We start from the raw sequence: 13028 nt of genomic DNA on the forward strand, positions 1-13028 counted from the left end.
ATGGGGGAAAAAATACACCCTTGTCGCCTGAGCTTAGAATTGCTTCGTCACACCATTGGGAATAGGCTAGCGACGTAGTTTTAAATTTGTAAAGTTATATATCAGCAGCAGTGACTTCGATTCACGAAAATGGGGGGGGGGTCATTATTTTTTAAAGTGTAAGGGTAGGGGACATATTGTATTTCAGTTTTGCTGAAAATTCCGGGACAGTGGAGGGGCAGCTACCCCTTTCAACCCCCCCTCCCACATATTGACACCCTTGATATTCAGAAAATCAGATGTATATTTTTGGTAGTTTTCTTTAAAGTATTACATATACCATTTTGTACATATTATCTATCATTAAAGTATTACCTATCAGTATTAAAGTATAGTATTACCTATAGTTATAATATAGTATTACTAGTATAGTATTACCTATTATTGAAGTATTTTATTTGAAAAAGTTGAATACACTCTGTTGAACGAGCGACGTGAGATTTATTACCACTACGTCTTCTCAAGAAGTACCGATATTCAAAGTAAGCTGAGCAACTGATAAAGCATTACGCTACTGTGTTGCCTTCAGGCGATTTGCACTACAAAAAGGCGACTAAGTCTCTTCACTTGCAAACGACAAAATATTAGGGCTTTGAAAAAAAAAATAAAAAAATATCCCAATGCGTCCCAAAACAAACAAGCAACATTAACAGGGGCGTAATTTGCTATGGGGCAGGCGGGCAACTGCCCCTCCCAGACCTCGGTTTGCCCCCAGGCCCCAGTTTACCCCCCCCCCAGCTGAAATTTAGTTTCTTCCAAAATCTTGTCAAAATTAAGATAGGCCTGCATAATTCAAGCATCAACAGAAATAGATCAGTACCTTTTTAGTACTAAACAGTACCTTTATGGTACCAAATGGCTTATTTTTTAGTTTTTACTGTCATTCGATTTGGATAATTGGGTCGAGCTTTGCCCCCCCCCCCCCAGGATTTTGGTAAAATAACACCACTGATACTAAATCGAATTTTAGCTTTTTACCCCGAATTTCTCACTTTGACCAGAGTGTTATTTTTAGGAACGAATAGAAGAAAGGAACAAAGATTTCAAAATGACCTTTGAAACGAATTTATCAATAGATAAAGTTTTAAAATTCTTCCCTAAGGGAATTCACATGTGAAGCATAAGAGCATAAGTATAAGTATAAGATAGGCATTGAGCAACTTGACATTCTTTAACTTTTAAACCTACCCAACTAAAATAGGGCCTCTGTTCTTGTTGGGTAAGTTTAAAAGTTAAAGAATGCCTATATTATACTACCTCTATTATAGAGGTATGGATTTCAGAGAGATTTCACAAAATTTTACCTCCCATTGGAGGAAGTAGAATAAACTCTTGTTGAAGAGAGACATTAGATTTTCAATACAATTAGGCTACATCGGAAAACAAATTGACAATCTTAAAGGCAAATAGGAGAAATGGATAGGGATTCAGAGAAGCCCTTCAGTGAGATTTTAAGAGGGTAAGTAGTAAAATTCAATCAACTGGGATTGATTGTAAAACTAGGGGGACACAATAGAAATCGATTTTTCAGATTATAATCATTTCATAAAATTGGTGCTTTGAAATAATTATATGAAAACAAACTAAGCCTTTTATTTCAGAATCCTTTCAAAGCATATTTACAAATCCGATTTATCATCCTGCAAACAAGCATACAGCTTAAAAAAGACATTATAACTCCATTTTCGAGGGAACCCATTTAAATCTTATTCTTAAGCAAACACAAATCCAAATGTTTGTTCTAGCATAGAAAAAGAAAACAGGAAGCGGGAAATAAAAAAGCGTAAAACCAGACTGATGAAAATGATGAATATAAAGCAAGGCAGAATGGCAAGAAAACAGAAAGACAAAAGTGAATATCCCAGCAAACAAACAAGGTGTCTTCAGCACAGACAAAACCCTAAAAAAAAAAGAAACCGAAAAAGTAGAAAAAAAGACAAGCAAATTTTCAATTAGGCCTAATTAAAACAGTAGCCTATTAAAAAAAAATTAATTTTTGGTTTTTAGTTTATTTTTTTTAATTTTTTTTTTTTGGTTTCTTGTTTCTTTTATTTTCTTAGGTTTCTTTCAAACCAAAGACCCCTTGTCTCAAACATGCGAAATGCTTGCGTTTTTTTTCTGTCTTTCTATCTGGTTTTCATTTAAATTCAACAAACAAAAGCTACTGTAATGGATAATATTTGCGGACTGTCTCTTTCGTGGATTTTGATACCAATGAGCAAAAAAAATATAGGCCTAGCTATCAATTTAGAGGACAGTCACTGTTACATACAAAAATCGTCTAGTTGCCAATTAAAAGTTGACTATTTAAACTAATAAATTGCTTAACATAGATTATACAATTTTATAATTTAACAACTAAATTGTCATAATAAACAAATATTACTCCTGTACAAATGTAGACCAATGTAGTTTTGCAATGTAAATAATTTTTTAGAACCCAATGCCTTTCCATTTGCCAATAAAATAAAGAAAAATGGATATATCTCAAATAATATTTTTTAAAGTAAGTAAGGAGTGATTCGGTCTAATAGTAACTGAAACTCTAAAAAACAGAATTTTGATAGCAATAGAGAGACCAAAACAATGTTTTTTTACGATGATTCCAAATATATAAGATTTATTAAATTTAATATTGTCAATCAAAATCTACGGGCCTGATAAAATGTGCCTGATTTTCGAAGAAGGGGGAAATATCACCCAAAAGTCAAGGAACCCTACTGTAGAGGTCATTTACCAAAAGAAAGATCATGAATGCGTGTTTGTTTTTTGTTGTTTTTTCTGTGTTCTTCCAGGGGTGATCTTATCGAACCAATAGTCCTTGAAGATCGGAAGGGAGATAATTTGAAGGGAAATTAAAAGTTTCAGCGCCCTTCTAAGTGACCAGAAGGATTGGAGGCAACTAGCCCCCTTCCAAGCCGATTTTTCCCCAAAGTCGTCTGATCAAAATTTGAAATAGCCATTTTCTTCAATGTAGCTGAAAGATCCAATAACTATGCATTCGGCTATGATATGAACCCCCACAGCCCCCGGGGAAATGACTGTAAGTTAGGATATTTACTTATTGTTTATACATGCAGCGGTATTTGTTATTGGGAAATATACGGAACTTTTCCGGGGAGGATGCATTTTCCAGGGGAAATTTTACACGGGGAGGGGGAGGGACGAGTATTTCTTGGTATGAATTGAAAATTCGTTATAAATTTTAATAAAAATAAAAGTTGTCTCGACTGAAAGTAAAAAGCGACGTAACAACTTAGAAAGAACAGAAATTTTTCTGAATATGAGAGCAACTGCCCCTGCCTCAACTCGCACTCTTTAAGCTGAGGCCGTAAAGTTCTTTAAAAGTACTTCTCATTCAAATTCAACAACCCCTGTGTTTGAGCAGTAGTTCTTTAAGAATTGAGACAAAAAGTCAAACTTTAGCGCAAAGATCAGGGGGTTGAGGAGGGGGCAGCCACTCTTAAATATGGAATAATTTCTGTTCGCTTTAAGTTTTAATACCAATCTTTACTTTTAGTTGAAATTTTTTTTTTTTTTTTTTGTTCAATAATAATATAGGTGAAACTATTTCAGCTTCACATATCTAAGCTTATTAGAAAAAACAACAACATAAAACACAGTAGTCTACATATACGTAACATATACATAAATGTGTACATATTACATATACATAAAACATAATAAAAAAAAACTTAATATATAAAGAAAACAAAAAAAGAAGTCACATCTAAATAAGGCCCAATGTGACAAATTTTCACCATTTAAATAGCCACATATCCATCCTAAATCAGAGAAATTATATTTGATCTCTGGCATATCACAACAAAGCTATAGCAGGGGCACAGTTTGTTCTTTATTTGTGAGTATAATATTTTAACAATGTCCTATATGACAAATGTTCAAATGGTCACATATCAAACAAAATCAGAAAAGCTATATTTTTTCTCTGGTAGCCTATATCACAATAAAGATTCAGTAGGGACACTGTTCCTTGTTTGTTGTTCATTGACAAACAAGCACCAAACCACGTCCCTTTCGACACTTTATTGTGATATACCAGGGAAAACACAGTTTTCCCTGGTATATCACAATAAAGATACAGTAGGGACACTGTTCCTTGTTTGTTGTTAATTGACAAACAAGCAGCAAAACTACGTCCCTTTTGTCACTTTATTGTGATATACCAGGGAAAACACAGTTTTCCCTGGTAAATCACAATAAAGCTTCAGTAGGGACACTGTTCCGTGTTTGTTATTCATTGACAAACAAGCACCAAACCACATCCCTTTTGTCGCTTTATTGTGATATACCATGGAAAACACAGTTTTCCCTGGTAAATCACAATGAAGCTTCAGTAGGGACACTGTTCCGTGTTTGTTGTTCATTGACAAACAAGCACCAAACCACGTCCCTTTTGTCACTTTATTGTGATATACCAGGGAAAACACAGTTTCCCCTGGTAAATCACAATAAAGCTTCAGCAGGGACACTGTTCCTTGTTGGTTGTGCATTGACAAACAAGTACCAAACCACGTCCCTTCTGTCGCTTTATTGTGATATACCAGGGAAAACACAGTTTTCCCGGGTAAATCACAATAAAGCTTCAGTAGGGACACTGTTCCTTGTTTGTTGTTCATTGACAAACAAGCACCAAACCACGTCCCTTTTGTTGCTTTATTGTGATATACCAGGAAAACACAGTTTCCCCTGGTAAATCACAATAAAGCTTCAGTAGGGACACTGTTCCTTGTTGGTTGTGCATTGACAAACAAGTACCAAACCACGTCCCTTCTGTCGCTTTATTGTGATATACCAGGGAAAACACAGTTTTCCCTGGTAAATCACAATAAAGCTTCAGTAGGGACACTGTTCCTTGTTTGTTGTTCATTGACAAACAAGCACCAAACCACGTCCCTTTTGTCGCTTTATTGTGATATACCAGGGAAAACACAGTTTTCCAGATTTTGTTTGAAGTGTGGCTATTTGAATAGGCGAACATTTGTCATACTAGACATTAATAAGATTTGAATTCCTTTTTTTTCGTTTGTGTTTTTTTTTCTTCGCGTGTTCTGTTTAAATTTATTTCGTTTTTTTTTCCATTGATAAAGGCTTCAGGACCAGAAGCCGAACTTTTCTTACCTTTAATATTACTAAAAGCTTTTTTTCCGCTGTATTATTTGAAATATTATTCTAAATATATGATACATATTTGAATTATTATAAATTATACATGAAACAAATATCAAATATACGAAACATTATACAAAATATATGAAATATTATATATCAAATTTTTTTGTTTTTTTTTTCAAGCGAAATAATAGACAAAAGCCGAATGAAAGAAATTTCAGCACAAAAAATTTGATTTTTCCAAGACTTGGGATACCTTTCTGCTTTGGTTTTCTAGAAATTTACTCCATCAGCCATAATTTCAGTCAAGCAGGTCAACTAACGCTAATGCTCCCTACTTAGCATCCACCATCTAAGATTTTACTTATATACTTTCAGGTGTCCTATCAATAGCAAGTAAAAAATGGGGGTTACTTACCGCCGATCCCCAGTCAAGTTCGAGGTATAATGACAACCCTGAAAGATCTGATAGTAAATATAAAATGACCAAAAATATGGAGTATATACAGAAGATGGCAAACCATCTGAAAATCATCCCAAACGGCAAGTTAAATATATGACCGCTTTCCACTTCCAAGCTACAGCAGTAAGTCAGTGAAACGACAGAAAAAAACTGCAATAAAACATTATAATTAGAGTTAAGATAGTTATTTCAAAAAACGTCTATCACAAGCCCCGAAGGACCGAATTCGCATTGCGACCTTAAATAAAATAGAGCTAATTATTTATTTGAAATTATTTTTGCATACAATTCTTTTTTCTGTTGATTTTCTGCACTATTTCTTCTCTTCTCCTTTTCTGTTGCTTTTACTTTATTTGTTACATTTCTTTCTTCTGTTGATTTTTTGCACTATTTCTTCTCTTCTCCTTTTTTGTTGCTTTTACTTTATTTGTTGCATTTCTTTTTTCTGTTGATTGATTCTATTTTTTTTTGCAATTAAAGAGATACAAATAAAAAAAAATTTAAGAGATACGATGGTTTACAGACGGGGAGGGGGAGTTGATTTTTGAAGAGTAATGGAGACTGGATTTTTTTTTCTTTTATATTTTTATTTATCTATTATCATTTTAATCCTGTTATTTTAATTTTTTATATAAAGATTATGATTTATTTATTTTCGTTTTACTGATAACAGAATTATTTAAATAACTGAGTTTTTTTTTTAAATAGTCGTGTCAATAGGTAAGTAGTTACGTGGACTTTCATGCGATAGCAAAACCTCATATGTTTTCTCCAGAGCGTGTTGTTTGTTTGCTTGTTGTTTGCTGTGTGTTGTTTATTTGTTTAAATGTGAATTTGAAAATACAAATATTAATCTTCAATAGTAAACAACAGTAAACATTCAAGTTCTGCCCAAAAACTCAACACTTGCAAAGAGTAACCTGATTTCATATAGATTAATTTTAACCTGAATACAGATCTTTTTCTTTATTTTTCTTTTTCGCCCCGTCTGTGGGGTCTGGCATTGCCTGATTGCATTTGTGGGTTTTGTCATATTTAAATGAACTCTCTTTCCTCCTTTTTCTTCTTCTGTTTGGTTGTTTTTTTTTCTATTGTCTCCCTTTTTTCTCTGTCTATTTTGTGAGCAGACGTTTTGCCCTTTTATATGCTTAAATGATTGTTGTTTGTTGATTCTTGTAAGTGTTGTTTGTTATAACTATTGTTTGTTTGCTTACTTGTGAATTTGAAAATACAAATTATAATCTTCAATAGTAAACAAGAGTAAACATTCAAGTTCTGCCCAAAAACTCAACACTTGCAAAGAGTAACCTGATTTCCTATAGATTAATTTTAACCTGTAATTTATTGAATGCAGATCTGTTTCTTTATCTTTCTTTTCGCCCCGTCTGTGGGGTCTGGCATTGCCTAATTGCATTTGTGGGTTTTGTCATATTTGAATGAACTCTCTTTCCTTCTGTTTGCTTGTTTTTCTCTTTTGTCTTCCTTTTTTCTCTCTCAAAGGTTTTGTTCGGTGATCCTTCTTCTTTACGGGCCATGGAGCCTTTGCGGGGATCTGTGATTGTCTTATCGAGTTATTTTTGTTGTGTTTTTTTTTTAATATCGGCTATATCTTATCTTATGTCACAATACTTCTGTATAATTTGAGATTGCAGTAAATTTATGGAAGCAAAGACTTCCTTATAATTTTAGCTAATGAAAAACCGTCACTTTAAATGTCAAGATACGCCCTGATATGGCACACAATTCACATTTGGTCCCTTTTGCCTTTTGCACTGTTTTTTCTCTATAACCATTCTCCCTAGATTTAAAATTAAACTAAAAAAAAAGTTTTTCTAACTGAAAGTAAGGAGGACCAACAGAACTCAAAACGAACAGAAATTATCCCATACACGAAGGGTGGCCCCCTTCTCAATACTTTGTTCTTTACGCTAAAGCTGTTAGAACTTTTAAAAAAGCTTCCTATTCTACATAAACAGCCCCTGTGATTCAGTAGCAGTTTTAAAAAAAGGGTACACAGTAAAACTTTAGCGTGAAGAGCAAGGTATTGAAGAGGGGGCAACACGTCATATATGGGATAATTTACGTTCGTTTTGAGTTTTAATGTTGCTTCTTACTTTTAGTTATAAAAAACTTAAGCCCCCCTTTCCCTCACGGGAAACTCCTCCATGAAAATTTCATCCAATGTAAAGTGCAACACCCCCCACAAATTCCTTCCAGACAGTTCCATCCTCACTAACCCCCTCCCCCCCCCCCGAAAATATTCTTGCGGACAATTCAGCGTAAAAATTGTTTCCCTATTTTTAATTTTTGATGGGTAGTACTAAACTTGATGAATTTCGTATACTTCAAATTAGCATAACAAGTTGATTCTTTTGATATTATCTATTGATATCGAAATTCCTTTTTTTTTAGTTTTGGTTACTTTTGAGCCGGATTGCTCCTTACTTACAGTTCGTTACCACAAACTGTTTGATCAAGTGATGAATTAGGAGTGAATCCGAGTACAGAAAGTAGTTTACATCAGTAACAAAAACATAAACAGAAGAAAAGTTGGCACTTGTGTATTATCCGAACACACCCAAGAAGTTTGCTTTGTTTGATCTGAGTAAAACCGGTCTAGCATTCGTTATAATTTATATTATTATTTCATGAAGTAGACTACGATGCAGGTATATTTTAATTAAATACTTAATATATAGAGGTGATTAGGTTAGGTAGTTAATATAATTCATTCTGGGTGGAAACCTTTCCATTATTCTTTGTTGTAGTTTCCATAATTTTGTTACTAAAGTATTATATTTTAATCATATTCTGGTATATTTCATTATGATTAACCTAACTTCACTTCTTGAATGTGTTCAGGATAATACACAAGTACCCAAAAGTAGATATAATGTCTACCAACCTATTAATGAGAGGTATTTACTACATTATGTTTAAGAACCTCAAATTGAGAAAGTACTTACAAGATTTAGATTAATAAGAACAAAGAAATCTTAAAAAAAAAACCTCGAAACTTATTTACACATATATCATTAATAACAAAATATTTTAGGATAACAAATAGAGCTTCAACAAGGGCACCAGAGTCACCATTACAATTTTTGGCAAACGATATAGGCTACATGATTCCATCACTGACATAGTGACTACGTTAATTGATGTTTTTTCTTATTCTCTTGCTAAAAAAATAATCGGTTCACTCACAAATGCACCCCCCCCCCTTATGGTCTCATTTACAGCCCTTGGATATAGCTCTGTACAAGACGGAAAAAACTAAAACAACATAATTCTTACTTTATGATGTGCAGCATTTTTTTATTAATCGTCATATCGAGGGGCGTTGTTTGGGGGTGCAAGGGGGCAGTTGCCCCCACCCCCAAAAAAAGATTGATAAAAAAAATACTATATATCTCATGCCTCTTGACTATCCAGATACGAACCCCTCTTGCCCCCCCCCCCCAAGAAAAAAAAAGAAAATGTTTATATGACTTGTAAAAACGTAAAAAATGAAAATAAAGAAATTTTACATGCGTTTTTAAAGTGTTTTTTTATCTTTAAAAACGCGAATAAAAACAAACAATTATGGTTGTAAGAATTTTACACGAATCTTACAACAATAATTCTTAAATTACGTGTCTTCAGTCATCCTGTTGTAGTTTTGTCTAGGTTGTTTTGTCTCTGGTGTGGTAGTTTTGTTGAGAACTTCCAAAAAGGAACAAAGAGAAAAATCTATTCTTATTTTGAAAAAAAGGAATATGAGACACTTTTCGCGCCAAAAACTTAATTTCGGCCTATTTTAGTTACCAGCAGTGAGCTTGCCAAGAAATAGGAAAATCTGACCTTTTCTGACATTTCTCCAAATTTGTGACTTGCTGTAGAAAATCTCACTTGGTGGTAGCCCTAATTTTAAAGTAAATACCTATCTTTATTTTAAAGTAAATTATAAAGTAAAAGCAACAAAAAAGGAGAAGAAAAGAAATAGTACAAAAAATCAACAGAATCAATCAACAATCAGAATTAATCAACAGAAGAAAAAAATGCAACAGATAAAGTAAAAGCAACAAAAAAGGAGAAGAGAAGAAATAGTGCAAAAAATCAACAGATTGAATCAACAGAAAAAAGAAATGCAACAAATAAAGTAAAAGCAACAATAAAGGAAAAGAGAAGAAATAGTGTAAAAAATCATCAATCAACAGAAGAAAGAAATGCAACAAATAAAGTAAAAGCAACAAAAAAGGAGAAGAGAAGAAATGGTGCAAAAAATAAACAGATTCAGTCAACAGAAATAAATCAACAGAAGAAACAAATGCAATAAATAAAGTAATAGCAACAAAAAAGGAGAAGAGAAGAAATAGTACAAAAAGTCAACAGATTCAATCAACAGAAATCAATCAACAGAAGAAAGAAATGCAACAAATAAAGTGAAAGCAACAAAAAAGGAGAAGAGAAGAAATAGTGTAAAAAATCATCAATCAACAGAAGAAAGAAATGCAACAAATAAAGTAAAAGCAACAAAAAAGGAGAAGAGAAGAAATGGTGCAAAAAATAAACAGATTCAGTCAACAGAAATAAATCAACAGAAGAAACAAATGCAATAAATAAAGTAATAGCAACAAAAATGGAGAAGAGAAGAAATAGTACAAAAAGTCAACAGATTCAATCAACAGAAATCAATCAACAGAAGAAAGAAATGCAACAAATAAAGTGAAAGCAACAAAAAAGGAGAAGAGAAGAAATAGTGTAAAAAATTAACAGATTCAATCAACAGAAGAAAGAAATGCAACAAATAAAGTAATAGCAACAAAAAAAAGAGAAGAGAAGAAATAGTGCATAAAATTAACAGATTCAATCAACAGAATCAATCAACAGAAATCAATCAACAGAAGAAAGAAATGCAACAAATAAAGTAAAAGCAACAAAAAAGGAGAAGAGAAGAAATAGTGCAAAAAATCAACAGGTTCAAACAACGGAAATCAATCAACAGAAGAAAGAAATACAACAAATAAAGTAAAAGCAACAAAAAAGGAGAAGAGAAGAAATAGTGTAAAAAATCAATGTAAAAATATGAATGGAAATCTCAGTAAATAACTTACAAGTAAGAGCAGTCTCAGGTATCCATGAGTATTTTTCACTGATCCCACGTCACACACCAAATGTAGTTTTTTAACACCTTGCTCATGATCATAGCTATCCCCATCCACTCTATACACAGCATGAGAGTCCCAGGATGGAAGAGAACCCATAGAATGTTGAGCTAGTTCATTCTGTTGTCCATCAATATTCTGGGACCCAGCTATATTAAACTCACTAATTCCTTCCATGTAATAATTGGCTTGTAGCTTCAATATATCCTCTAGTAAGTCGTCTATTTCGTCTTTCACACATAACTCTGACACAGAATGTAAAGACCTATGATTTCTTACCGGTTCTTTATTAGAATTTACATGATTTCCTGCAGGAAATGGAACAAAATCCTTAGACATTCTCTTGTCATTCTCTTAATAGTTAATGTCCTTGAACAATAACACCATACTCTTCTGAAATGAAAAGAAAATGATTTAGTAGATAGTGGTACACATGAAAATATTTATCGCTAGATATTATCATTTAACAGTGCATCATAAACTGTGTAAGCATAAAAGTAAGTAAGTAAGCAAGCATGATCGCAGTAGACCCTTAATGTCAGCACCAAACCGGTGGTGCTGATCTCCATTTCGCGGTCTTCAGCCAGGAAGTTTAATGGGTGTGTGTGTGTGTGGGGGGGGGGGGGGGGGCAGCCATCCTGTGCTTTCATATATCTTTCCTGCTTACCTTCCCCAGATTTCTCCGGGTACCCATTTAGAGCTGGGTCGACTCTGGCTGAGTTGATAGTAATTCCTTGATAGTAATTCCTGACCAAGATATCAACAACAACAAAAACTCTAGGTTTTCGGATTTTTCTATGGGAGGGGGATCTCCATTGTTTACAGAAATAAACTTAGCTATTTAATTACCTGATTTATTTAAAAATTGAAACAGCATGCATTGATAGACAGAAAATTTTCTAATACGAAATTGAAATAATGACCAAAACGTTTTGTTTTCCACACTCATTTTCCCTGGAAAAATCCTCAAATCTACCACAAAAGGACCACTGCAGAAAGAGCAACAATTCTGTTGCTAGAAGGTCCATAAAAGATGATTATGTTAAATATGTTCTAAGACCATTCTGGCTATACATGAAATTTGACCAAAAAAAACGAGAAAAAATATAAAAAATATAATTAAACAAAAAATTATACAAAAAATACGATAGAGCAAAATTATTGTCCCTTTACTTTGTTTTTTTTTTCGACAAGCTGACAACTTTTTCTTGTTTTGTCTTAGTTATATTTCTTTGTACTTTCTTGTTTTTGTCAAATGTCAAAATTATTCAAAAGCTCCCTAGGTAGTGGGTTTTGGGAAATCAATAAGGTTAATACTAAAAAGATCTACCAAAGATAAGGTGAAGGAATTTGTCTATTGCAAATACAAATTAATGGGAATTTCAAAAGATTTTATGAGATCACTCAAAACTGATAGGAAATAGACAAACACCTCCTGAATTAAGAACATGAAAAGGACAATAAACATTTGACAGGAATGGTGAGGTATTGGATGATTGAAGAAAATGTTGGGAGCTGGAGCAGTTATATTTAAAGTTCCAAGAATTGAAGTGAGAGTTAGAATTGGTGGTTAAGTGAATCAACTACACCTTCTGGGTATTTACAACTGGATACCAATGTATGGTATCTACAACCACCCATTCCGTTTAAATTGGGTGGGAGATCTAAACCAAAAGTTAATTCATGTGGCAATAAAACATGAAATGAGACAACTATAAAAAGCTGTTCAGAAAATGACTAGAAGGATTTATTATATTGAAAAGTGAAGATACTGAACCCAAATACTGCATTTGGGATACCTAAAGCAATCTGAAACAGATTACAAAATGTTAAAGCAGTGAATAGATAATCCCATTTTACACTTCATAACTTTCTAATTTTTACTTCAAGGTAAGACACCTTTGGGCCAGTGTTTGTCACAAAAAATATTTACTATTTTCAATTATGAACATCCCTATAATGGATGTTCATATCATTATATATAATATGCAATTTAGGCCCACATGCAATTTCGAGATATATTTTTTTTTTTCATTCTAAGACATCAAAAGGTTTTACGATTATGCCTTTAGGGTAAAAATGTAATTTCTGTCAAATTCTGCAACGAGGCAATTTTTTGACACATCTTAGTAGGACAGACACAACATGTTGTACATTCTTATAACCTAAATCCTTAAAGAGTTTAAATCTTTTCAACTAAACAAACGATTTGGAAGTGTGAGCCATCCTCCCCAATTATGAAATTT

At 33.1% G+C, this 13028-nt stretch overlaps 1 protein-coding gene across 3 annotated transcripts in view; it reads right to left on the reverse strand.

The window, feature by feature from the left end:
* Positions 1-13028, reverse strand: part of LOC148945817 (uncharacterized) — a 73478-nt gene that overhangs the window by 31525 nt on the left and 28925 nt on the right. For all 3 annotated transcript variants that reach the window (XM_089098506.1, XM_089098504.1, XM_089098505.1), the window contains 2 exons: positions 10732-11175; positions 5591-5785 (listed from right to left, as the gene is read on the reverse strand). In XM_089098506.1, the coding sequence (XP_088954632.1) occupies positions 5591-5785; positions 10732-11121 (585 nt within the window). In that variant the 5' untranslated portion in view covers positions 11122-11175. The remainder of the gene's footprint in view (positions 1-5590; positions 5786-10731; positions 11176-13028) is intronic.

This window comes from Artemia sp. Qi Xiang Cuo, chromosome 12 (genome assembly GCF_049724085.1).
Source record: "Artemia sp. Qi Xiang Cuo chromosome 12, ASM4972408v1, whole genome shotgun sequence".
NCBI classification, from domain to species: domain Eukaryota; kingdom Metazoa; phylum Arthropoda; class Branchiopoda; order Anostraca; family Artemiidae; genus Artemia; species Artemia sp. Qi Xiang Cuo.